The sequence below is a fragment of the Protomyctophum bolini genome, assembly GCF_963924005.1.
Source record: "Protomyctophum bolini genome assembly, chromosome: 10".
NCBI classification, from domain to species: domain Eukaryota; kingdom Metazoa; phylum Chordata; class Actinopteri; order Myctophiformes; family Myctophidae; genus Protomyctophum; species Protomyctophum bolini.
This window is the reverse complement of record NC_137871.1, coordinates 5,492,536-5,519,471: the sequence shown is the minus strand read 5'-3', so window position 1 is coordinate 5,519,471 and position 26,936 is coordinate 5,492,536. Positions and strand designations below refer to the sequence as shown.

The 26,936-nt window shown below is 42.0% G+C and overlaps 1 protein-coding gene across 1 annotated transcript; it reads left to right on the top strand.

Moving 5' to 3' along the window:
* LOC308322123 (uncharacterized protein) lies at nt 1-25,875 on the top strand (the record flags this gene model as incomplete). The annotated part of the gene is made up of 14 exons (XM_080773318.1): nt 1-76; nt 10,564-10,902; nt 11,020-11,358; nt 11,892-11,999; nt 12,365-12,553; nt 16,060-16,386; nt 16,984-17,082; nt 17,402-17,452; nt 17,578-19,414; nt 19,907-20,080; nt 22,973-23,146; nt 25,129-25,287; nt 25,589-25,638; nt 25,856-25,875. 14 exons carry the CDS (start codon nt 1-3, stop codon nt 25,873-25,875), a joined length of 3,942 nt encoding a protein of 1,313 aa, XP_080629444.1.
* Between the last annotated feature and the right edge of the window lie 1,061 nt (nt 25,876-26,936).

The window sequence follows — 26,936 nt, the reverse complement described above, 5'->3', positions numbered from 1 at the left end:
ATGAGGATGTATTTCTTCTACATGTTGGTGATACTGTGGAGCAGACCCAGCGGTTACTACACACTACCTGTGAGAGGTAACGATACAACTTTATTTACACTCGACTGTATTGTAGTCCTGGGCGTGTGCTACTATAGCCAACGGTAGCCTAAGATTTAGATTGTTTTTTTCTTTTATTATTTGTAATCGTAGATGTATAGTTGATGGATTTTGACATGTTTTGCTTGTAGGCCTACAATGTTGAACTATTATTCCGTAGTTTTCACTTTTCAATAAAGAAATCCAGTCTGTGGCCGATTTCTGTCGGAACTTCCCCAACGACCGTACTAGTGAGGGAGGGAGCGCATCCGGTGAAAGACGTAATTACGCTCAATGTAAACGGGAAGTAAACGAGGAGAGGGAAATGGCGTTTGGCCACAAACTGGATTAAACCACTTCTTTATTGACAACTACAGACTAACACATTGCACAAACAACACGTATGCCTCTCTGACATTACAAACCTCTTATTTAATGAAAACTACAGACTAACACATTGCACAAGCACCCCGTATAGACCGTGTTAGGGCCCCCAGAAAAAGTGCCTAGAAAATGAATTGAAAATGAAGCTTTTGGCTACATTTACTATGTGTATTGTGTATGCTTCATGTGCTGTGTGCCAATCACTTAAGTTGAAGCATTTTCTTCAACAAATTTGCTACATTTTCATGATCTAGATTCACATAGTAAACTATGGCACCAGTGCTTGTTTCAGATGTTAGGTATATGTATTTATGACATTTGAGAAAGATTTTGTGTTGGCAAAATCAATATAACACATTTTACAAGCAAAAATAGCAGCACAATATTTTCGTTTTTTGGTTATATACTTTTATATACATTTCTGGCCTGTGACAAAATACTGCAGGATATTATGAGTAGAACTTTTAACCCAAAGTCCAGAAGGGTATATATATATATCTATGAAAAAAAGCATTGAATATTGTGTAGTGCCCATGACACGGGGACGAAACTGAACGAAAAGGGACCTCACAATATGGCCCTAGGCCGTGTTGGGACCCCAGAAAAAGTGCCTAGAAAATGAATTTCGTTCCCGCGTCATGGGCACTACTCATTCAATGCATTTATTCATAGATAATAAATACCCTTCTGAACTTTTGGTTAAAAGTTCTACTCATAATATCCTGCAGTATTTTGTCACAGGCCAGAAATGTATATAAAAGTAGGCTATAAAACCAAAAAATGAAAATCTTGTGCTGCTGTTTTTGCTTGTAAAATGTGTTATATTGATTTTGGCAACACAAAATCTTTATATGTCATAAATACTGTATATAGCCTACCTAACATCTGAAACAAGTACTGGTGCCTTAGTTTACTCATACGTTAATCTAGATCATGAAATGTAGCAAATTTGTTTAAAAAAAAACGCTTCAACTAACGTTATTGGCACCCAGATCACTACAGCAAATTTCACAACCTACTGTGTAATGATAGGTAGAAAAGAAAAGCAGCGCACCCACCTTGGCCCAAAATGGCTGGTCTATCAAAATGATACCACACCCCCCTGTAAAGACTAAAAATAAATGCAACTAGAACTGCACTCTGTCGAGTGCATACTTGCTTGTTGCACACTCGTAGGCCATAAAGCAGAGCGCACAAGTACTTTCAACCGCTACAAACTGTAAAATCTCAGAAATGACTACTTGTGCCTGATACGGCAGTGGTGCCAGATTACATACATGTATACATAGGAGCATTACCTTTAATGCTCCCAACACAAAAAAATATCGTCATTACGTCACCATCGAAAACCAATTGCACTCTGGCATTGGGTCCTTTAATCCACATATTTTTTACGTCATCATTGAGAGCTAGTTATACATATACTATATGTATATGTATATCATTTGTAAGTTGATTAGCGGTATACTGTGGTTACTTTGCGCCGTACGCACCGTCCCAGCCGTCCCACCACTTTTGATGCGTATGCTCCGTCCCAGCAAATTGTGCCTGATACGGCAGTGGTGCCAGATTACATACCTTTAATCCTCCCAACACTAAAACATATCGTCATTACGTCACCATCGAAAACCAATTACACTCTGGCATTGGGTCCTTTAATCCACGTATTTTTTACGTCATCATTGAGAGCTAGTTATACATATACACACCATGGGCCTGAAATGGCCGTGAACTTGACGCTCACGTACGTTGGTCGGAAACTCCGTCAATTCCCACGGGACGTCTTTAGGTGGCGGAGACGGGAGACATTTGCGGAAGCATACACGTGAGATTTATTCAGAAGGCTTTAGTCTTCATGCTGAATCAATAAATTGTTCCCAAATCTCAGATAAAATATGTAGGCATGTGTCCCCATGACATATTGGTCGATCAGCACAAAATAAATGATAGCCTATAGCCCGACACCTTTTTATTTATTCATTAGGATATTACTATAGCATGCGCGATTGCGCTTCTCACTTGACAGCTTTCTACTCGCAGTGCAACGCGTTGTGAGCTTGTAGATCGGCTCTCGCGCATGTTAAAAAACAAACTCACAATTATAATAAGAACATATAGGCTTATCTGCATTCTGCACTACGAATCCAATATTGTTTAGTGTAGTAATGCCTGCAGTAGGCGGCAGGCCTATTGAAATTGTTTTGTTACGGAGCTCCTTGAGTCAGTTGACTGTCGGTCGGTGTGTGTGTGTGTGTGTGTGTGTGTGTGTGTGTGTGTGTGCAGGGTGTGTGTGTGTGTGTGTGTGTGTGTGTGGTGTGGCGGGGGGGCAGACAGCAGCGTGCTGCCGATATAAAAAATAGAAGACCACATTAGCCTGGGAGGCGGCCTTTTTTCCGACAGCATTCTAGCCAACGGGGCAACGGTCCGCTCCGCAGCTCCACATTCGCTGCGATGCGAAAAAGCGATGGTCCGACACGCGCTGCTCCCGTGCTTGCAAATATGAAGGACAGACTTTATAATCATGTATTGATATTGATCACATGCATGGATGCCACACAGAATAGTTTAACTCACTGGATAAACTCACTGGATTATAATTTCTTAAATTCTTCAGACAAGAGGATCCCAATTATTCACTTATGAATGTATAGGCTTGTAGGCTACTGTTCTTTATCGCGCAAGCCATGCCCCCCTCCCTCTCTCTCTCTCTCTCTCTCTCTCTCTCTCTCTCTCTCAAAAGACGACTTTTGCATTGACATATATCCTATATTTTAAATATCGGATAGCCTATGTTTTACCTCTGACTGCAAAGGTGTGAGTGCAGCACCCGCCTTGGTCCCGAACTTAATTAAATAAATTATAATTATATTGCTTCAGCAGCGGAGCACGCACCGTTGTGGACATATTAATAGAGTGCGGGCTATATTCATGCATTGACCGCGGCTGTGAAGCCGCATAGTCTGCGGCTGCAAAGCCTTTTTTATTTTTTTGACAGACCAAACTGCTGTCTGCTGAGTCATGCTTGAATCCTTTTATGGTGCGATATGGGGCGTGGATCAATGCAAATGAGGTTGTCGGGTGCTTTTCCGATCACTTTGCACCCACTGCATTCAGTATGACATACACCTGCGATACGCCAGCGCACCTGTGGTACACACCGCTCTCTGAATAACACGTCATCTCAACGTAGCTTGATCGGACGGATAAATACGCCACAGTGTAACGGTGGCGTATTTCTTTTTAATGAATCAGGCCCCATGTAATCTGGCACCACTGCCGTATCAGGCACAATTTGCTGGGACGGTGCATACGCATCAAAAGTGGCGGGACGGCTGGGACAGTGCATATACGAGTCCCGGGCGAAACTAGTACTTGCGTGCTCTGCTTGCGCAATTAATAAAGGTCAGAATTATTTCAACATATTGTATGCAACATTTATTAAAGTACCACAAACTGTCACAGCATCTGACATTTCAGCAATAGTCCCAGGCCTTACGGATATTTTCATGCCAATCAATATTAAAGGGACCAAATTTGGCCCGGATGTAGCCCAGGGCATGCTCTAATGATTAAACTAGGGCGCCCGAATGGCAGACAAATCCAATATGGCTGCCACCTAAAACAGTTTTGGCTGTAACATTTGAACCAAATGTGCTACAAATGCGGTGTATATTTATTTAGTTATTTGACCATTACAAACATGTTGGAATACTTATCATTACAATGGGGTGTGTCTGGTACCCTAATTTGCATGTGAAAACGAGTTATAACTTAACTTTTGACACTTTCAGTCAAGTCGATGCATGCATTTTAATCATTAGAAACACATTGGAATGTTCCAATTCATGATCATCAAATATATCTGCCTCAAGTCAAACGTTACTCTTTTACCTGATTTTTACTAACACTAACATTACAAAGATGGCCAGAACATCGAGATGAACCTGTTTAGTTTATGGCTGCTCGAACAGCAATGGCAACATTCCAAAAAAAAAAAAAACGGAATGTCAGAATGTCAGAATATCTGAGACCAGAGCCATTGAGTAATGGTTGAGACGAAGCAGTGAAAGGTCATACTATAAGCATTTAAAGTAGCATTTCAATGACTCAATGGCTCTGGTCTCAGACCCCGCGGTGGATATTTTGACATTCCGTTTGTTTTGTTTTTTGGAATGTTACTTGCCACTACTGCTGGAGAATAAACTAACCAGGGGCCTGTTTCACAAATCTTGGATTAACTAATCCAGGATATAGGCCAAAACCAGGCTTTTTAAATCCTGATCTTTAGCCTGGTTTATTCCGTTCCACTAAAGCCAAGCGAGGCTCAGAATTGGTGGATTTGGCGAGCCGGGATCAGCAAGCCTGGCTTAATAGGCTTTTTGTCTCTAGACCCATTATGTGGATCACAGATTTACTGATCCTTCTTCTTCATGGGGTATTAAGGCAGTTTGCATCCTTAATAGTTGCATTACAGCCCCCTTCTGTATATCTCATTATCTTTACTAATCTATTCAAGACTTACTGATACAAGGACTTAAGCTTCTAAAATAAATACTGCTGCTGTAATTAAAGAGAGAACATACTCTCAATAGTATGACTGAATGATTAACTACCCCAAAAATATAGTTTAAATTTTACCACTACTATTAACTTAAAACAGAATTCTTAATATTGTAAGCATAATGATATTGTCGCATTGTGATATTTGGCCATAACTCCCTCCTCTGAGGGAGCTACCTTTGGGGAAGGGGGTTGTTGTCCAGACAGGGGCCAGACTGGTGAGGGTCATGGGTTCATGTATGAGAATGCATTGGGCATTTAAGTTAAATAACTCAGAAACTACAAAACATTTCAAAGTAAAAAGTTCCAGCATGTGTCTCCACAGTAAGCTGAAAGTGTGAATGGAGTTTCTAGGTGAAAGTGATTTTTTGAAGTGCCACTATCTGCCTATAAATGTCTCAAATTTGAAAGCACTATATTTCTAAAACTATGAAACATTTCAAAGATTCCTTTTCAGGCACACATGTCCACCGTAGGATGAACCTAAATAGGTTTGAATGGGGTTTCTAGGTGTAAGTATGTAGGACTATGGGTGAAACGTTACAATGGTAATATGTTGTAAAACAATGAGTAATGGTAATATTTAGTGGTTTTCACTTTTACGAAAAAAATTAAAAAATAATATAATATAATAATTCTTCTTAACCGTGCACTTGCACGACAGCAAACCTATTCATGGGGAACATTCACCAAAAGCAGCTGATCAAGCTCACAAGCTGTCATGATGTTGTGCAGCCTATATATTTTGGTTATTTGATTTTATATAGTGCTTAAATTAGTCCTTTAATGCAGACCGATACAAATAAGGCAACATAACCCCATAATAATTAAATCTGGAAAACATCATTGGTTTGTGATCAGTTTGACTGCTTAATGAACAGTAAAGACATCAGGATTAGGTTAAACCAATAAACCTGGCTGTTAGCCTGGTCCGGAGCAGGCTAAATCCCAAAGCATAAGTTTCCACATGGTAACTAATCACTTTCATGAAACCGAATCAAACCTCAACATATCCAGGTTAACTGGTTAAGTTAATCTGGCAAGATCAACCAGCTTTCATGAAACCGGTTAAGCACTGATCCAGGATATATTAAGCCAGGATATGTGTTAAAGCCCGGCTTAATCTCTAATCCAAGTTTCGTGGAACGGGCCCCTGGTTAATCTCGATTGGACCTGGCTGACGCGCTGCTGTTAGACTTGTACTGTTCGCTCCAATGATAAACACAGGCAGCTCTTCGTGCTGTTAAATATTTATTGCTTGCTTCACCTGTTCACCATAGTCAGTACAGCATCTGCGTTCTCATAAAACAACCCATAATTAGAGACGGATAAATAAACATTTCAAACAAACAAACATTTCGCTCCACAGTGTTTGAACAACAGTGACATACCTGCGGTCAAAAAACATTGCCCTTCTGGGTCAGATGCCAGTGAACCTGACGCTTATAAGGATAACAGCGCCACCCCATGGTCACAAATTAACTTGATAATTGTACTCATTTGGCCCTTACAGTGCCCATGACGCGGGAACAAAACTGAACGAAAAGGGACCTCACATTATGGCCTAGTATGCCTCTCTGACATTATAAACCATGTATTTATTGAGAAATACAGACTAACACATTGCACAAACACCCCGTATGCCTCTCTGACATTATAAAGTATAAACCACGTCTTTATTGAAAACTACGGACTAACACATTGCACAAACACCCCGTATGCCTCTCTGACATTATAAAGTATAAACCACGTCTTTATTGAAAACTACGGACTAACACATTGCACAAACACCCCGTATGCCTCTCTGACATTATAAAGTATAAACCACGTCTTTATTGAAAACTACGGACTAACACATTGCACAAACACCCCGTATGCCTCTCTGACATTATAAAGTATAAACCACGTCTTTATTGAAAACTACGGACTAACACATTGCACAAACACCCCGTATGCCTCTCTGACATTATAAAGTATAAACCACGTCTTTATTGAAAACTACGGACTAACACATTGCACAAGCACCCCGTAGGCCACAGTCGAACCATCGGTGTAAAAGCATCTTTATATTTAGCATTCGTAGATGTTGGGAGTTGTAGCAGGGCTCAGCTGACTTAGTTTTGATGTTGTCACCGCTTATTAGCGCATATCATTTTTACTATAATTAGGTGAGACATGCAGCTTGTGCCTGCATGGAAACTACGGATATCTATCCGATTGTTCATGTTTATATATCACTGTTAACAACTTTAATACTTATCATAATGTTGCATCAACTGCAGCGAGCAAAGGCTCTGCTCTGCTGCATCCAATAATAAATATATATCAGTGTGAAGAGTGCGAAGCTTGAACAAGATGTTAATTGCGGACCGCTACAGATAAACTGTAGTGGTCTGTGGATATAGAGAGAGAGAGAGAGAGAGAGAGAGAGAGAGAGAGAGAGAGAGAGAGAGAGAGAGAGAGAGAGAGAGAGAGAGAGAGAGAGAGAGAGAGAGTGAGTGAGAGAGAGAGAGGGGGGGGGGGGAGAGAGAGAGAACAGTGGGTCGCCGTGGGAGAGAGAACAGTGGGTCGCCGTGCGCTGCTGCGCATATGGCTCTCTCCTGTTTGTTTAGGTAAAGGCACCCTTGACTGCATTTGTCATTGCGCCTGCATGCCGACAATGTGCGCGTGTGAACTTGTATTAGCCAACATTATAACGTGACATTTATTATAGGCCTACACCTGGAAAATATAGCCACTCTATACAAGTTCACAAGTGGTTGTTTGTGGACAATATTATTTTCTGTGCAGGACTTGTCAAGTCGCCAGAGCAATGGTAACGTCTAAAGTGTCTATCATTTCTAAATTATAGGGAGAGAAAAGTCGAAGGTCGGGATTTTGGAGATTTACGCACATAATATAGTGTGACATGCTGACAGACAATGAAAGAAACATGTTTCACTTCCACTCACAATTTAGGTGGCTTTTAAAATGCTGTATACTTATTATACTTCATTAAAAAATATGATTGGCACCTCATAAGTGTAAATATATAATCAAGTAGGCCTTTATAATATAGCTAGGGTGATTAGATCCAAAGTGTTCATTTGAGGGACAGAAGTATCACTTGTGTGGACGGGGGGCGGAGTAGCAACTTATTACTTAAAACATTTGATTCTAACATGTAAACAAAATTAAATAAGAAGGTTGCCTCTTATATCCAATTTTGATTCTGGAAAGTTATGCAAATTCTGGCATATTTTCATATATAATGCTCAAATTAGGAACCCAAATTCTGAGCTCTGGCTCATGGACTTATTCCGACTTATTTTGGTATTTCCATTAACACCTCAATGCAGCCTACTGACTGCAGTAATGTAAACCAACCAGAATCTCAACTGAGAATACAGGTTCTGTTTCAAGCTCCGTCTATGAAGAGACACCATGTGGCCATGCAGTTCAAACCTGTCACCCTGCACTGCAGAGCCACTATTACATAGACTTCAAAGACAAGCACTTACCTGTTGTTGTTCTGTAGCTGCTGATGCCCTTTTAGGATGACCAGAATCAAATCCAAACTGTTCATTTGAGGGACAGAAGTATTTGTGTGGAACCGGGGGGACGGGGCGGCGTTAGCAACTTATTACTCAAATGCGTTGATGTCATATTCGACCATAGGCCTAATAATGACTATACTTTTATAATTAAACCCCTCTGATCTCACATTTGGTTTTAAATGCAAATTGTGGTCATGGGTAGTATGGCTGACTCGGTACCGTAGCCTAGGGGATATTTCTCATGTTATTTTAACAGACTTAATAGTAGGCTACATTTTGCAGGAAAGAGGCAATGAGAGCTTTACAACAGAAAGCCAACTATTAGGGGACTATATAGGGCATTTGAACACTGCTAGTCACAATGTGAGACATGGTCTCAATTTGTGGGACGCCTGAAAGGTCCTGGCAATGAGGGACTGTCCCACGCAAAGGGGGACAGTCTGGGCACCCTAAATATAGCCTACATTTGAAACCTGCTACTGCAGTGATTTTATCCTGTGTTCAATGCGTTTCTGCGTTTGGGTGTCATGGACTCAGATATGCAAAAGATCCAGAGTAGTGTGGCCTGGGCCTAAATACTGAATGTGTTCTCGTTTTCAGTTCTCATTTTTATGAATGTCACTGTGTGTTCTCGTCCCCCCACTCAATTCGAATGTGTATTGATTTGATTGATTGATTAACCGTTTGCAGAATAATTATACAGTACATTTCAAGCACAACTCAATACAAAGACTGTTAACTGTGAGTGGACGACACCATAAAGCATTACACTTGTTTCCAATATAGAGCCCACCGTTTTCAATTCATCAAAACATTTAGAGGACGTACGACAACTTGCAGTCAAAACAGGAAATCATCATAGAGGAGGTATATAAGGGAAAGAAATTATAGAATCAAATGCTGAAAAGGTCAGATTATTGACAAAACTACACCTTTCCTATTGGCCCATCCCCTCCGCCCTGTCCCTCAGTTCCTAAAACAGAAAGTGAAATACACTGGGCCATTTTGTGGTGGTTCCACTCAAAAATATAGGCCATTCATTTTTTCCCCGTGAGATTTTCAAAAGAATATTTGTCAATTATTTTAAGCGTAGAATCAAGTCATCCTGGATTGGTGAATCGTGACTATATTTTATTGTATTATATTATATGCTATACTATATTTAATACATACGTACTCTTTGTTTAGCCGTTTTAAATTACTCTCCCCCACGTCACTTGTATAGCCCCCAAAATTTACACTAATTGAGCACCATTTGAAATTGACCCCCAATTTATATTGTAAATAATATGTTAATGTTAATTCAACTGACCCGTTAGGGTCCATTTGTACACTCTCTGAGTTACAGACCCATAAGGGTCCATTTGGTTCCATTTGTACACTCTCAGAGTTACAGACTCATAAGGGTCCATTTGGTTCCATTTGTACACTCTCTGAGTTACAGACCCATGAGGGTCCATTTGGTTCCATTTGTACACTCTCTGAGTTACAGACCCATAAGGGTCCATTTGGTTCCATTTGTATACACTCTCAGAGTTACAGACCCATAAGGGTCCATTTGGTTCCATTTGTACACTCTCAGAGTTACAGACCCATAAGGGTCCATTTGGTTCCATTTGTACACTCTGAGTTACAGACCCATAAGGGTCCATTTGGTTCCATTTGTACACTCTGAGTTACAGACCCATAAGGGTCCATTTGTACACTCATGGTTACAGACCCATAAGGGTCCATTTGGTTCCATTTGTACACTCTCAGAGTTACAGACCCAAAAGGGTCCATTTGGTTCCAAACTATCATTTAGCTGGGGGTCCCCCTGGAACTGCCTCAAGGACCCCTGGGGGTCCCCGGACCCCACTTTGGGAACCACTGCTCTAGCTCACGTGACAGCATTGTGTTTTTAGGACTCCACCAGGTCAGAGGTCAACGGGTCCTCTCAACCTGTGTTGTGTTTTTAGGACTCCACCAGGTCAACGGGTCCTCTCAACCTGTGTTGTGTTTTTAGGACTCCACCAGGTCAACGGGTCCTCTCAACCTGTGCTGGCCAGACTGGGAGGCGAGGCCATCCTTCCGTGTCTCGTTGACCCTCCGCTCAACATGGAGAGACGGTCAGTGTTTTGGACCAGAGCTGACCTGAACCCACCAAACGTTTACGCTTTCCAAGATGGACGTCACATTACCACCGCCATGAACCTCTTGTACAAATGGAGGACGTTCCTGTTTCCGGGGGAGCTGCAACACGGTAACGTCTCCCTGAGGCTGACCGAGGTGAGGTTCTCGGACGAAGGGACCTACCGCTGTGACGTTCCACGAGTGGGCAGCAGTACGATCCAGCTCCTTGTTGGTAATATTCATATTCATGTTCATATTCATAACCATAACCAGTGTTGGGCCTTTTTTTGTTGTGTTTTTAGGACTCTAGCAGGTCAACGGGTCCTCTCAACCTGTGTTGTGTTTTTAGGACGACACCAGGTCAACGGGTCCTCTCAACCTGTGCTGGCCAGACTGGGAGGCCAGGTGATCCTTCCGTGTCACGTTCACCCTCCGGTCGACATGGAGTACAGGTCAGTGTTTTGGACCAGAGCTGACCTGGAGCCAAAAGACGTTTGCACTCTCCTAGACGGACGCACCGGGTATATACCCCTGCACCCGTGGTACGAACAGAGGACGTCCCTGATCCATGACAAGCTGTCTCGTGGTGACGTCTCGATGAGGCTGACCAGGGTGAGCTTCTCGGACGAAGGGACCTACCGCTGTTTCGTTCCACACATGGGCAGCATTATGATCCAGCTCCTTGTTGGTAAGATTACAGTATGACTACAGTATGATCCAGCTCCTTGTTGGTAAGATTGAATGTTCATAATCATGACCAGTGTTGGGCTTGTTATTACCCCTTTCGGTGTTTTAAGCATTATGTTATACTTTAGCTTTTGAAAAATAGCAGATCTTGTAGGTCTGGTATTTTTGAAAAATCGTGAAAATGTGGCCCAATGTGGGAAAATGTGGCCCAATGTGGCCCAACTCAAATCTTTGCTTCTGGGGGGGTGGCTTGGGGGGGCACTAATATATTAAAGTCTAACTCATGTTTATTAGGTGATGTAATGGTGATGTAAAACAAACGGTGCAAACACAAACAGTAAAGAGACAATACGACGTAATGAGTTACATTATGACGTACATTTTCCCTGCATTGTCAATGGCGTTTACAAGACAAACATGGAACTAAAGACAAACATTAAACCTCAAAGAAATAAGTGATATTTGAATGAAGTGGAACCACTGAATATAACTTTAACTGTTCAACTTGGCTGACCTATACGTGTCTCTCCACAGACCAAGAGGTGACGTACCTTCCACCACGAGGCAGAGGCATCCGTGTGGAACTGCAACCAGACATCCGCTCTGTTCCTAACGTCACCCTCATCCTGTGGATGCACGGAGGTAGGTAGAGAGAGAGAGAGAGAGAGAGAGAGAGAGGACTCCAGAGAAGAAGGGAAGATATAACCTCATTGTCAGCTCTGTAGCAGTGGCCGGCAAACTGTGTTCTTCGGGATCAGACTAGTGTAGAAACACAGGGAAGGTTACCGTATATTAGATTAGTCGATGGGTGGCTCTTCCAAGACAGATTGTGTGCTCTCATTAGAAGGCGGGTGTAAGTGCCATCCAGCCATTTCTCTAGTTTCTTTGAAAGTGTCCATGTCTCGGAGCCATAGAGTGTTTTACTTTATATGTTTTACTAAGCTAGGATGACCAGATAGAAACTGTAGGCAGGTATCAATAACCTTTGTTTTGTGGTCATTTAACAGCCAACCTAGCAGCAGACTGGGAACTGGGTTTTGGTGTGGAATTGTACGGGACGTTTAAAGACCGCACAACACTGGACAGACACACTGGACGGCTGGTCATGGACAACATGACCGTAGAAGACATGGGGCTGTATTCTGTGGAGCTCAACGGCAGACCTCACCACAAGGTCTACGTGCTTAAAGAGATGAGTAAGTATGACTCGTCATTGTCTCCACCAGGCCCAAGGCATGGGGAGAGACCAGACTATGTTTTGCACTCCGTCCGTGTGTCCGTCCGTCTGTTACCAGCTAATCTCCGGCACCGTTAACCCGTTCGATGCCAAATCCAGAACCGCCTGTTATAGCGCCACCAGGAGGCCGACTTTGGAAAAACACATTTTTGGAGATTACTCCTCCAGATTCAGTTGGGGCTGGGCGATATGACGATATATATCGTACTATAGACGATAGAAAATGTCTATCGTGAAAAATGTTCTCTGTCGTTTATATCGCCGTGTCGCAAAACAAGCGTTACGGCAGTATTTTACGTCACAGCGCTCAGCCACGCTGTGCTGTTATTTCATAACAAACATGAAGGGAGATGATGGCTGACCAGATTCAGAGCCGAGTAACGGTAAAGTAACCGGCCCTTCACTGTTATAAATGCAGGTTCAGGGCTGGACTGGGATAAAAATTCGGCCCGGGCATTTTCGCGTGAATTTGGCCCAGACCGGCCCACCACAACCAGCGTGCAGATAGCAGAAACTCTACCGCCCGCTCCGTCGCGGCACACACAAACAAACAAGCCCTAATAACACCACTTTTACAGAACAACATAGGCCTAAATGATACAAACCAACAGACAACTACACAACCCTTTGTAGAGGGCTTATTTGTCACTCACTGATACATGTACAGTGACATTATCATGATGGCACTGGCAGAATGGCAGCACACCCGGACTTTATTTTTTTATCATGGCGGCCCCCTACGGCAGTGATACTCAACCTCAGGCCCGCGGGCCACATCAGGCCCGCGGGACCATTATGACTGGCCCACCAATGAAATTGCGGAAATTGCGGAAATGGTAATTGCGGAAATTGCTCTTCACTTATAGCTATCTATTTTCAGGTAGATTGTTTTATTTTACTCAGTCAGCCATATCACTACTCATTTTTTTTCATGAAAAAGGTCATAGCTGGGTAATCTATTTTCAGGCAAATTGTGTTTATTGTATTTTATTTTACTCAGCCATAACAATTTATTTTCTGTTAACCAACTTGCTGGCTGGCAGGCAGGCAGACAGCTACTCATAGACAGGCAGACAGACAGACAGCTACTCATGTTATGTTATTATGTTATTATAACAGCTACTCATGTTATGTGCAATAATTTGTGCAGTTATGGAAACAGCTCTTTGTGTTTATGCAAGAAAATGTAACACATTTATTTATTTACATATTGTGTGCATGCACATTGTACTTTGATACATTTTGCGAAAATAAAGCAATTGAAAGAGAGAAGTTATCAAGTATCATTAATGTCGTAATTTTATCTACTGGCCCCTGGCCCCTTGCCATTTTTGTAATGTGGCCCACAGGTAAATCTATTTGAGTATCCCTGCCCTACGGTCATGGCCCACCGGGAAAATGCCCGGTATGCCCGGTGGCCAGTCCAGCCCTGTGCAGGTTTCATGTTGGGTCAAATTGATAAACTGCGTGAGCCACGCATGTTTTACACGGTTGAACAAATGAGCTTGTCCGTCGGGTGCAAACTTATTCTACGTCTTTCCTCTTACCGGTCTGTTTTATTGTTCCAAATAAATTATTCCATCTGAAAAGTCCATCAAAAAAAAGGGAAAAGAAAAACTCGTCCCATACGCACAGCTGGGCATGGATTAGTTGATGACGCGGTCGCTTCCCAACGTCTTTAACAAACTACAACAGACACTACAACTACAACAACACACTACAACTACAACAACAGACACTACAACTACAACAACAGAACATGTTGATTCCCTATACAGAGCTTAACATGAACTGACATAACTGTGTGGCAGTGAATGACATGAGGTATTTATTTCTTCCTGTAGGCCTACTTCTGTGTCTGAATGGGACAGTCTTACTCAGTACCGTAAAGTACTCGGCCTGAACAAAAATAGATAGATAAAATAGATAAAAAAATCGGTTTAGTAAAAGAATATGCTATATATGAGTATATCGTTATCGTTATAAAACAAATTCTATGTCGTGATATGAGATTTTCTTAATTTTAAGGGTAACTGTTGTATAATTGCAATATTACACGAGAGGGTGTGGTTTAACGTGATTATTGCCACGACAGTGATGCGTGATACTCGACTTCGTCTCGTTCCTGACCGCATCACTGTCGTGGCAATAATCACGTTAACCCACACCCTCTCGTGTAATATTGCTTAATTGATAAACAAGCCCAACTAAGCAACTACACTTTAGAAACAAGACCAAATAAACAACTACACTTTAGAAACAAGCCCAAATAAACAACTACACTTTAGAAACAAGACCAAATAAGCAACTACACTTTAGAAACAAGCCAAATAAATAACTACACTTTAGAAACAAGACCAAATAAAAAACTACACTTTAGAAACATGCCCAAATAAACAACTACACTTTAGAAACAAGCCCAAATAAACAACTACACTTTAGAAACAAGCCCAAATAAACAACTACACTATATAAACAAGCCCAAATAAACAACTACACGTTTAGAAACAAGACCAAATAAACAAATACACTTTAGAAACAAGCCCAAATAAACAACTAAACTTTAGAAACGAGCCCAAATAAACAACTACACTTTAGAAACAAGCCCACATAAACAACTACACTATAGAAACAAGCCCAAACAAACAACTACACTTTAGAAACAAGCCCAAATAAACAACTACACTTTAGAAACAAGCCCAAATAAACAACTACACTTTAGAAACAAGCCCAAATAAACAACTACACTTTAGAAACAAGCCCAAATAAATAACTACACTTTAGAAACAAGCCCAAATAAACAACTACACTTTAGAAACAAGCCCAAATAAGCAACTAGGGGCCTACACTTTGGAAAGAAGCCCCCTAAAAACGCTACCCGCTACTATGAAATAAAGGGGCGTCGATTGACGAAAAGATGTCATTGAAATCCGGCTCATACCGCCTCCCTCTGGCCAGCCAGGGCGCCTGATGGAGGGGAAATGAATAAAATAACGTGTTTGCGTTCCTTCCACGCGCTGCGTTTCCAACTAGGGAAACTCCCTCTCCTGTCGGGTGAAAATAATTGGGGCTTGGACTCCTCATGCATAGAAGGAGGCATGAGGTCAGTTCAGGGTCAGCAGGAGGCATGTTAACATCTCGTCTTCAGTCAGAGTTGCCCCGGCTTGTGTATGCGCATGTGCCCATGTGCATGTGCGCGTGTGCATGTGCTTGTGTTCGTAATTGATCTGTGGTGCATTAACCCATTCTGACCTGAGATCAAACTCTAAAAATGTCTTCTACATCCTGACAGTTTTCTAAAAAAGCTATGTTTCTATGTCGGTCGTTCAATTTTTCAAAAATAGCAGAACTACAAGCTCGTAGATCTGCTATTTATCAATTGCTAAATTATAACATAATGTTTAAAACACCAAAAGGGCCCAGAATGGGTTAATTCGTCATGTCTTCATTCTGTGTCCTCAACAGAGAAAGTCCCACATCCAGAGCTATCCATCGTGGCACCATGTGACTCCAACTCCAGCAGCTGCACGCTGCAGTGCAGCGTATTGGGAGACGTCAAGTCAGAGTCGGGCGTGGTCGTCTATCGATGGAGGTTCCACGGAGAGAAATGGACTCCACCCAAACCCAACGAGACCAGGATCTACAACGATGAGGAATGGATCGGGCCCGACTCCCGGACGGTGACGATCAGCAACGACGAGAAAGGGAGAAGAGTTAAAAGAATATCCTGTGCGATAAAGAACCGCTTCAGTGTGGAGCAGAGCGAGGCTGTAGACAACCCGCTTTACAAAGGTGTGTGTGTGTGTGTGTGTGTGTGTGTGTGTGTGTGTGTGTGTGTGTGTGTGTGTGTGTGTGTGCGTGTGCGTGTGCGTGTGCAAGGGTTAGTTCAGATTTTTGGCCTTTTCTTTATATCCCATAGCCTGGATGTATGTATCCCATTGCCCAGGGGTTCTGTCCATCTCTCCTCCCATTTGCCAGCCATGCCAGTGGTTATGAAAGTGCGGTTCAGGGACCCCCAAGGGGTCCTTGAGGAGTTGCTAGGGGGGACCATAATTATTGACTCCTATTGGCTGGGCTTTAAACAGCCATAACTCCAGTTTGCAGCATGCTAAAGGTCCCAAACCTGATGGGTGGGTTAGTAGGAATTATTGTTTTTTCAAAGTGGAAAGCCGTACGGACTTCCACTTTCGTAAAACTATAATTCCTACTTCCGGTTTGTCGGATTGACTTGAAACAAATCCCACAACTTTATGAGGGGGGTGGAGCTAGATGGAGGAACCAGGACGTGGATCTGTTCACTTCCTGTTTTACTAGGAAGCATTCGCAGGGGAATAAAAAAATGTTAAGAGATTTTCTTTTCTATTTATGTTTTATATTTCTGTCTTTCAGCTCCTAAAGGACCAACAGTCAGAGGCAGACCAGGGCTTATTGTTACTGTCTCCATGTACGCAGTAGCACTGGCAACTTTAATCTGGAACAAGCAACCTTGTGAGTCTTTAATTTATTTTTAACTAGATTTATTTACAATCTATATTGATATAAATCCATCCATCTGTGTCATTATGTGAAGACGAGAATGATCCTATAGTGTCTCCTCACTGACCAATCACTGCCTCACATCTCACTGACCAATCGCTGCCTCACATCTCACTGACCAATCAATGTCTCACATCTCACTGACCAATCACTGTCTCACATCTCACTGACCAATCACTGCCTCACATCTCACTGACCAATCATTGTCTCACATCTCACTGACCAATCACTGTCTCACATCTCACTGACCAATCACTGCCTCACATTTCAGCTTTGACAGAAGAAGAGAAGGAAAGACGACACAGAGCCGCCAAACTGAGAGGTGTGTGTGTGTGTGTGTGTGTGTGTGTGTGTGTGTGTGTGCGTGTGCGTGTGCGTGTGCGTGTGCGCGTGTGTGTGTGTGTGGAGACAAGCCTGTTAAACATAGAATTGCTTTGTTCGCTACAGGTCTGTTGAAGAGAACACCAGGATATCGTCACATCACTGACTATGAAAAGCAGCTTCAACGCAACATGTACAGCACATATCTGAGTGTAAATTTGGGCACTCAGACTGAGGTCATGTTTGAAAACGTCTTCGCTCCGCTCTACAATGTAGACATCGAAAGAACAGACATCCACAGCCATCATGAGGTCAGACAGATGGAGATGAATAAGGCAGGAGAGGGAACAGAACTCCAACTGGGTCAGATGTTCAAAGACCTTTCTGGACGAATCATAAGAACAGTGCTGACCGTTGGCTGTGCAGGGATTGGCAAAACGTTCCTCGTACACAAATTTGTGTCTGACTGGGCCAAGAAATGTTTCCCCCAAGACCCACACCTCGTGTTCCCGCTCAAGTTCCGCCAGTTAAATCTGCTCAAGGGACAAAAGTTTACTTTGGCACAGCTAATTCACTGCTGCATCGTGGAAACCAGATGTATTGAGGAAGACATTCTTAATCATATCTTCACTGAATTGCAGAAGTCAGGAAACTACAATGACATCCCCTTCAAAGTCATGTTTGTTCTGGATGGTTATGATGAAAATAATTTCGAGTTTAATTTCAGCACAGAAATTGGCCTCATGAATGTCAACGACTCTTACCCAGTGGAAGATCTCCTTGTAAACCTCATCAAGGGGAAGCTCCTCCCCTCTGCTCGCATCTGGATAACATCGCGACCTGTAGCAGCCAATCAGATCCCTAAGGAGTTTGTAAACAGGATGACAGAAGTACGAGGGTTCATCAGAGATGACCAGAAGAAGGACTTCTTCCAGAAGACGTTCAGTGATGAGAACCAGGCCAGATCAATCTTCTCACAGATCAAAGAATCAAAGATCCTCCTCACCATGTGTGAAATCCCAGTCTTCTGTTGGATCCTTGCTACCGTTGTGAAGAACATGGTGAAGAACATGGGGACGACAGTCAGGCTGCCCAAAACCCTGGTTGAGCTGTTCTGCCACTTCCTGATGGGTGAGATACAGCGGGAGAATCCTGCACTAGGCGAGGCAGACAGAGGGAAGCTCATAAAGGATGCAGGAAAAGTTCTTCTGAAGCTGGCCAAGCTGGCGTTTCACCAACTGGGCAAAGGCAACGTAATTTTCTATGAGGAGGACCTGAAGGCGTGTGGTCTTGATGTGAACGTGGACTTGAAGAACTTGGGCTTTTGCACAACGTTCTTCAAAGAAGACGGTTTGTTCTTCCACAAAACGGTCTACTGCTTCGTTCATCTGAGCATACAGGAGTTTCTGGCTGCAGTCTACCTGTCCCACTGTTTCACTCAGAAAAACAATAAGGTCCTTAAGACATTCCTGGGAGGCCGCCGTTTCAACAGTGACAGTTCCCTGTCTGTCTTCCTGAAGGCTGCTATGAAGAAAACCCTGCAGAGTAAGAGTGGTCACCTGGACCTCTTTGTCCGCTTCCTTCATGGTCTCTCACTGCAGTCCAACCATAGTCTGTTAGGAGGCCTGCTGGGTCAGACAGAGAACAGTCCAGAGGAGATCCAGAGAGTCATCGACAACCTGAAGGAGATGAATGATCGCCGTGCCTCTCCTGACAGATGTATCAACATCTTCCACTGTCTGATGGAGATGAACGACCCCTCAGTAAGTCGGGGGATCCAACAGTACCTGGAGTCAGAGAACAGCTCAGGGAAGGAACTCTCTGTGCCTCAGTGTTCAGCTCTGGCCTCCATACTGCTGATGTCAGAGGAGGTTCTGGAGGAGTTGGACCTGCAGAAATACAACACATCACAGGAGGGGCGACTGAGACTGATCCCAGCTGTGAAGAACTGCACAACAGCCAGGTTAGTAGTGTGGATGTTAACATGTTAACTATATACTATATCACTATATACTTAATTTATTCATTCATTCATAGAGAGAGAGAGGGGGAGAGAGAGAGAGAGAGAGAGAGAGAGAGAGAGAGAGAGAGAGAGAGAGAGAGAGAGAGAGAGACCATCACTTTATATTTATATATATTAGTATTGCAATCCAATTCAAGTGTGATTTGGGTTTAGTATATTTAGTTATATCAGGGTGATTTTGCCATGGCATGCCGTCGTACAGACTGTTCATCTGTTGACAGAACATTTCTTCACTTCACTGCTATAGAGTGTTTGTATTTCAATCAAATGACAACAGTGGAGAGTTATGAGCACATTTAAATTAAATATGTGTTACTCACTGCCGCTATTTGCTTAGCTATCCAAACACACACACATTTCAGACAGCACCACAGTGAACATGGTCTGTTCTGTTTGATCATCTCTGATTTTACATTTAATCTGTAATTACAGACTTGTTGACTGTGACCTCGGAGAGGAACACGTTGTAGTTGTGGCTTCAGCTCTCAGCTCCAATCCGTCCCATTTGAGAGAACTGGACCTGAGTGGAAACGTCTTGAAGGATTCTGGACTGGATCTCATCTGTGCTGCACTGAAGAGCCCAAAATGTTGTCTGGAGACTCTCAGGTCAGATTAATTTAACATTTTTATTTTTATTTGGTTAAGTAAAGTTATGTTATAGTAAGTGATTATAATGTAGTTATGATGGTGGTAGTATTTGAAGAGTGTGGATGAGGTTAATATCATGGTAACTCACACTGACCATAATATTGATAAGATACAGTGACTAATGTATGTAGTCTTTATGCTGAGATACCACAATTAAAACCTAAAGTGAGTGGTTCAATGTGTTTTGTTGTGGGAATGTCATCCCCTAGTTTTGAATGATATTTATATTAACTATTTCGCTGCTATCTACGTTTATAAACGTAGCTATAGGCTAACGGTACCTAATGGTGCTAACTACATGTATGTGCGTAGACGACCGTATACTCCATATATGAAAGCGTAGTAGCATAGCTTACTTTATAATTAACCCATTTTGGGCGGGAACCCCTTTTGGTGTTTTAACCCATTTTGGACAGGAACCCCTTTTGGTGTTTTAACCCATTTTGGGCAGGAACCCCTTTTGGTATTTTAACTAAGCATTATGTTATACTTTAGCTATTTAAGTTAAAATGTGGCACAAATCATTGAATATATATTTCAGAGCGAACATTTTGGGGGGTCCCTGGAACTACATACCGTAAATCCTCCAATAAACTCCTCCTTTCTATTAATTACCGGGCCCCTATTAATCACCGGGGATGGCGTTGAATTAAGTAAATAAATTCCGGTCTTCTTTTATGAGCCGGGGTTTTTTGTGTTTTTTTTTTTTTCAAGTGCCGTATCTGTTACTTTCGCTGCTCTGGCTGGCTGTGCCTGTCAGCGTCCACTGTCCAGATGCCGTGGCCGCGGTGCTCAGCTCGCACACAATACAACAAAGTTAATAACTTCGGGAGAGAGCCCCCACAGATCTGCCCTTCATGCAACGAACGTTGGATCTCTCATTTTATGGAACGAACGTAGTACCACCGGTATGCTGTTAGCTTGTTGCTAACGGGACCCCGTTAGCAACAAGCTAACAAGCTAACAGCATACCGGTGCTACTACGTTGCTAACGGGACCCCGTTAGCAACAAGTCTCTCTCTCTCAGACGTTCTCTACGTCTCTCTCTCTCTCTCTCTCTCTCTCGTGCGCGCGCGCGTTAGAGAGAGACGCTCTTTGAGACAGAGAGAGACGCTCTCTCTAACACGTCTTTCTTTCTCTCTCCCTCCCTCTCTCTCTCTCTCAGACGTTCTCTCTAACACGTCTCTCTCTCTCTCTCTCGCGCGCGTGCGTTAGAGAGAGACGCTCTCTCTAACACGTCTGACGTCTCTCTCTCTCTCTCTCTCTCTCTCTCTCCCTCCCGTTGAATGAAGCACTGCAGTGTTGCACTGTTCTGATTTGATATTACCGGTATATGAAATAGCCTATCATACATTTTATTTTTATGTTATTATTTGCATCTGAACTTGTCAGTAGCCTAACTGTAGGCCTTTACCACAGTACTGTGGTATTCTATCTCAGTTGAAGTTATATACCATTGGTTATTCATTGGTTATTCAAGTTAAATTGATGTGTTGATGTTATTATGGTATTTACCATAGGCAATATGCCAATAATGGAAAAACAGTTAAAATGACCATTGAGCACCTGCAACTGCACTGTTCAATATTTCACGAGGACTTGGTTTCAATAGGCTATGAGCCCAATACATTTTACTGTGTTCTAACTGACCCAAAATGTGATTTGTTAATTATGATCAGTTTGAAAATTAGAAATAAAAGGCCTCCTTCTTATAGCTGCCTCCTTCCAATAAAATCCCGGTATCGGGATCGGTTGAGACAAATAATAGCCCGGGTTCCTAAAAGAGGATTTAGGGTATTTTGAGATGGGGGTCTGTGGTCCAATATGGTCCAATAGAGAGAATTCTGGGGGTCTTTGACATGAAAAAGGTTGAGTACCACTGACATAGAAACATAGGTTTTTCAGAAAAATGTTAGGATTTAGAAGCCTTTATTTTTAATCGACCTCAGTCCAAAACGGGCCAATAGCGTTTCTGTGCTTGCTCAGTATGAAGAAAGTGTCCAGAGATATGAGGGACTGAGACAGACTATCCTTCAGTAGCCAGGCTTTTATTTCCGTTCGTATCGGCAGAGTAGAGAGAGAAAGACGGACGGAGTTGTAGACTCGACTGTGTGTGTGTGTGTGTGTGTGTGTGTGTGTGTGTGTGTGTGTGTGTGTGTGTGAGAGTGTGTGAGAGTGTGTGTGTGTGTGTGTGTGTTCGTTCTACAAGTGAAAGCAACAGAGGGGTATTATTAGACAAAGTTCGACTGAATTTAAAAAAGCTGTAGTAAAACATGTAGGATAAAAACCCAGACTATTTTATTATCAGAATTGGATCACCCCCGCTGCTCCCCCAGGTTGGCAGAGGAAGTGTAGCGCCCAGGATTACATTAGATAATAATTGGCACTGGGTGAAAAAAGAAAACTGGGTTACAAAATCGTGGGATAAAACTTAAAAAAAAAAGAATTGGATCACCCTCCCTTGGACTCGAAATACTATTAGCTCACCCTCCCTTTGACTACAATTAGAAAGGCATCACCCTCCCATATTTTCCTCCAGGCTCCCCTTTTCCTAAATTTCGACTGAATTTATTGAATATTGAAAATGTAGTGTTCTACTGTTGACCAACGTGAACTTTGGACGAATATCTATCTTCATCTGGAAAAAATGATGCTTTTATGAGCAAATTCAAATTTCAGTTTTATGAAAAGTCTTCTGCTGGTTGCAAGTAGCTTCTCTATCCAGGAATATGTATTTTATTGGTTTTAATCTCCCCCTCCCCACCTTCTCTCTCTCTCTCTCTCTCTCTCTCTCTCTCTCTCTCTCTCTCTCTCTCTCTCTCTCCTAATCTGGTTGTATTCTTCATTTAGATTGAAGAACTGCTTCTTGTCAATGAGAGGCTGTGAAGTTGTGGCTTCAGCTCTCAGCTCCAATCCGTCCCATTTGAGAGAACTGGACCTGAGTGGAAACGGCTTGAAGGATTCTGGACTGGATCTCATCTGTGCTGCACTGAAGAGCCCAAACTGTTGTCTGGAGACTCTCAGGTCAGATTAATTTAACATTTTTTTATTTGTATTTGGTTAAGTAAAGTTCTGTTATAGTAAGTGATTATAATGTAGTTATGATGGTGGTAGTATTTGAAGAGTGTGGATGAGGTTAATATCATGGTAACTCACACTGACCATAATATTGATAAGATACAGTGACTAATGTATGTATAGTCTTTATGCTGAGATACCACATTTAAAGTCTAAACACCTCTGAGTGGTTCAGTGTGTTTTGTTGTCAGAGTGTCATCCCCTAGTTTTGAATGATATTTATATTAACTTTTTCGCTGCTATCTACATTTATAAAAGTAGCTAGGCTAACGCTAGGCTAATGGTGCTAACTACGCGTACAGCATGTGCGTAGACAACCATATACTCCATATATGAAAGCGTAGTAGCACAGCTTACTTTATAATTAACCCATTTTGGGCAGGTACCGCTTTTGGTGTTTTAACTAAGCATTATGTCATAATTTAGCTATTGAAAAATAGCAGATCTACAAGCTCATAGAGTTCCACCAAGTGGCGCGCTACGAGCTTGTAGGTCTGCTATTTTTTTTAAATCGTGAAAATGCAACACAGATCTTTGAATATATATTCTTTCAGAATCCTTTTTTTATTTATTTTGACGTCAGGCCTAAATGGGTTAAACATTATGTTATAATTTAGCTATTGAAAAATAGCAGATCTACAAGCTCATATAACGCGCCACCGAGTGGCTCACTACGAGCTTGTAGGTCTGCTATTTAAAAAAAAATCGTTAAAATGTGGCGCAAATCATTGAATATATATTTCAGAGCGAACATTTTCGCAACTAGAACTGCACTCTGCCGAGTGCATACTTGCTTGTTGCACACTAGTAGGCCATAAATGGCCAACTAGTGCGCAAGCAGAGCGCGCAAGTACTTTCGACCGCTGTAAACTGTCACATCTCAGTATCTCTGTGAAGGAACGTTTGAAATGTATAATCATTAGGTGTAACTATTTGCTACTAGTGCGCAATTTGATGCGTATGCAAAAAAAACAGCAAATCTGTGCCTGGTTTGCTGGGACCAGATTACACAAATGACCATATTTCTTACGTCATCATTGAGAGCTAGTCATACATATACACACCACGTACTCTGGTCCCAGCAGATCAGGCACAATTTGCTATTTTATTTTTACTGATTATGTGTATAGTATACGTATGACTAGCTCTAAATGATGACGTAAGACATATGGTCATTTGTGTAATCTGGTCCCAGCAAACCAGGCACAGATTTGTTACTTGCGCGCTCTGCTTGCGCAAGTAACTAAAATATTTGCTTCTGGGGGGTCCCTGGAACTACATATTTTCAAATGGGGGTCCGTAGCCCAATAGAGATAATTCTGGGGGTCCTTGACATGAAAAAGGTTGAGCACCACTGACATAGAAACATAGGTTTTTCAGAAAAATGTTTAGAAGCCTTTTTTTTAATCAACCTCAGTCCAAAATGGGCCAATAGCGTTCCTGTGCTTGCTCAGTATGAAGAAAGTGTCCAGAGATATGAGGGACTGAGACAGACTATCCTTGTAGACTCGTGTGTGTGTGTGTGTGTGTGTGTGTGTGTGTGTGTGTGTGTGTGTGTGTGTGTGTGTGTGTGTACCAACTACAAGTCAAAGCAACAGAGGGGTATTATTAGACAAAGTTCGACTGAATAAAAAAAAAGCTGCAGTAAAACATGTGTATATATAAAAACCCAGACTATTTTATTATCAGAATTGGATCACCCTCCCTTGGACTCGAAATACTATTAGCTCACCCTCCCTCTGACTACAATTAGAAAGGCATCACCCTCCCCTATTTTCCTTCAGGCCCCCCTTTTCCTAAAATTCAAGTGGTCCCTTAGAACATGCCATTGTGATTCACATTGAATGTGTTTCACATTCTCTCTCTCTCTCTCTCTCTCTCTCTCTCTCTCTCTCTCTCTCTCTCATCTGGTTGTATTCTTCATTTAGACTGGAGAACTGCTTCTTGACAGAGAGATGCTGTGAAGTTCTGGCCTCAGCTCTAACTTCTAATCCCTCCCTCCATCTGAAAGAATTGGACGTGAGTCTCAACATGGTGAATGAGTCAGGAATGAAGATGCTGCTCTCTGCTGGGCTGGAGAATCTCAAGTGAGTAGACCCTGTTGTGGGGCCCGGTTTACAGGAGAACCCTTTACTATGTGTGGGTAATGTTTGTGGTGCATCACCACAATTTTACTATTTTCAGGCATGTGATGATTGATGCATTGTTGTTCAACTTCCTACAGAGTGAAACACTGTAGTGTCAGATAGTGGAGACGTTGTGTTAGACAGTCAGACATTGATGCATTGTTGTTCTACTTCCTACAGAGTGAAACACTGTAGTGTCAGCTAGTGGAGACGTTGTGTTAGACAGTCAGACATTTATGCATTGTTGTTCTACTTCCTACAGAGTGAAACATGGTGGAGAAGATCGGTTCAATCCTCATCTCATTAAAGGATGTGAGTATCTCTCACTATTGACATCTTATACAGAGTTTTTTTTAACACCTACTGTATAGTTTGGTAGACTTCAGGCGTGTAGTTGTAACATTCTTGGTCGGGTTTGCTTTCACATTGTAGTTTGTCAAGCACGCAGTCTGGTGCGCACACAGTGCATCTTCAGGCGTGTGCGTGTTGGTCAAACAAGGATTTCATACTCCTTAGTGACACGTTGCAGACAACTACAGCCTTGGCTGAGAGATAAAGCCCTGCAGTCAATAGAAATATGTGGGAGATCGGAATGACAGAAACACTCACTCACGTGTTCTCACTCACATATTTGAATGTGGGCCTGGTATGGTAGGCCTGAGGCCTATATTGCTAGGCCTGAGGCCTACCATACCGGCCTGACCGGTCAATAAAATAATGCTGAATTAACTAGCTTGTATTGGTAACTTTGACTGCACAATAGCCTCCCATTTAACCTCCTTGTCTAGTAGTCCGGCAGTCCAGGTTGACGGGTGGGAAATTCTGTATATAGTCTTTTTTTATTGGCCTAAAATATTGTCTATATACTAGTGGATTTTACACTTCGATACGATATTCTGAAAAGTATTGATATTTTTCGATACCATTGTCGATTCCACGCAACCACGGCGATTTTAGTGCAAAATAATATTTTTATTTCAAGAACGATACAGAACTTGAGGTAGTGCTTTTTGACAATCCTCTGAGGTTTTAACGTACAAAGTACAAATAAAAGCTGTGCAATCTTATGCATTTTCATAAGAAATATAGAATATGAACATTACAACAATCAACAATGCAAACAATGTTCACTTGTTTAACAGTTCAAGATACTAGGGCTGTGGTACCGTGTGTAACACATTCAAAAGGCATAAAAGTTCAAGTAAAAATCTAAGCAAATACAGTAAAATCTATTCTCATCTTGTCTATTCACGTAACAACTTAACTGCATCTGAGGTAGAGTACACAATACAAACTCGAAGTGCTACAAATAAAGTACTAACTCCGAACCCTGAAATGATCAACTGTCTGTAAGTTCTATTATTTCTTATACAGTAACAGTTAGGGCTGCGAATCTTTAGGTGTCCCACGATTCGATTCGATTCCGATTCTTGGGGTGACGATTCGATTCAAAAACGATCTTTTCGATTTTTCCGATTCTCGATTCAAAAAAGATTTTTTTCGATTCTAAAGCAGTTTATTTTATTTTATTAAAAACAATTAAATAGAATTTTAGCATGATCTACTCCAGTCTTCTGGCATGAAAGCAGAGTACATTTAGTAAAAAGCTT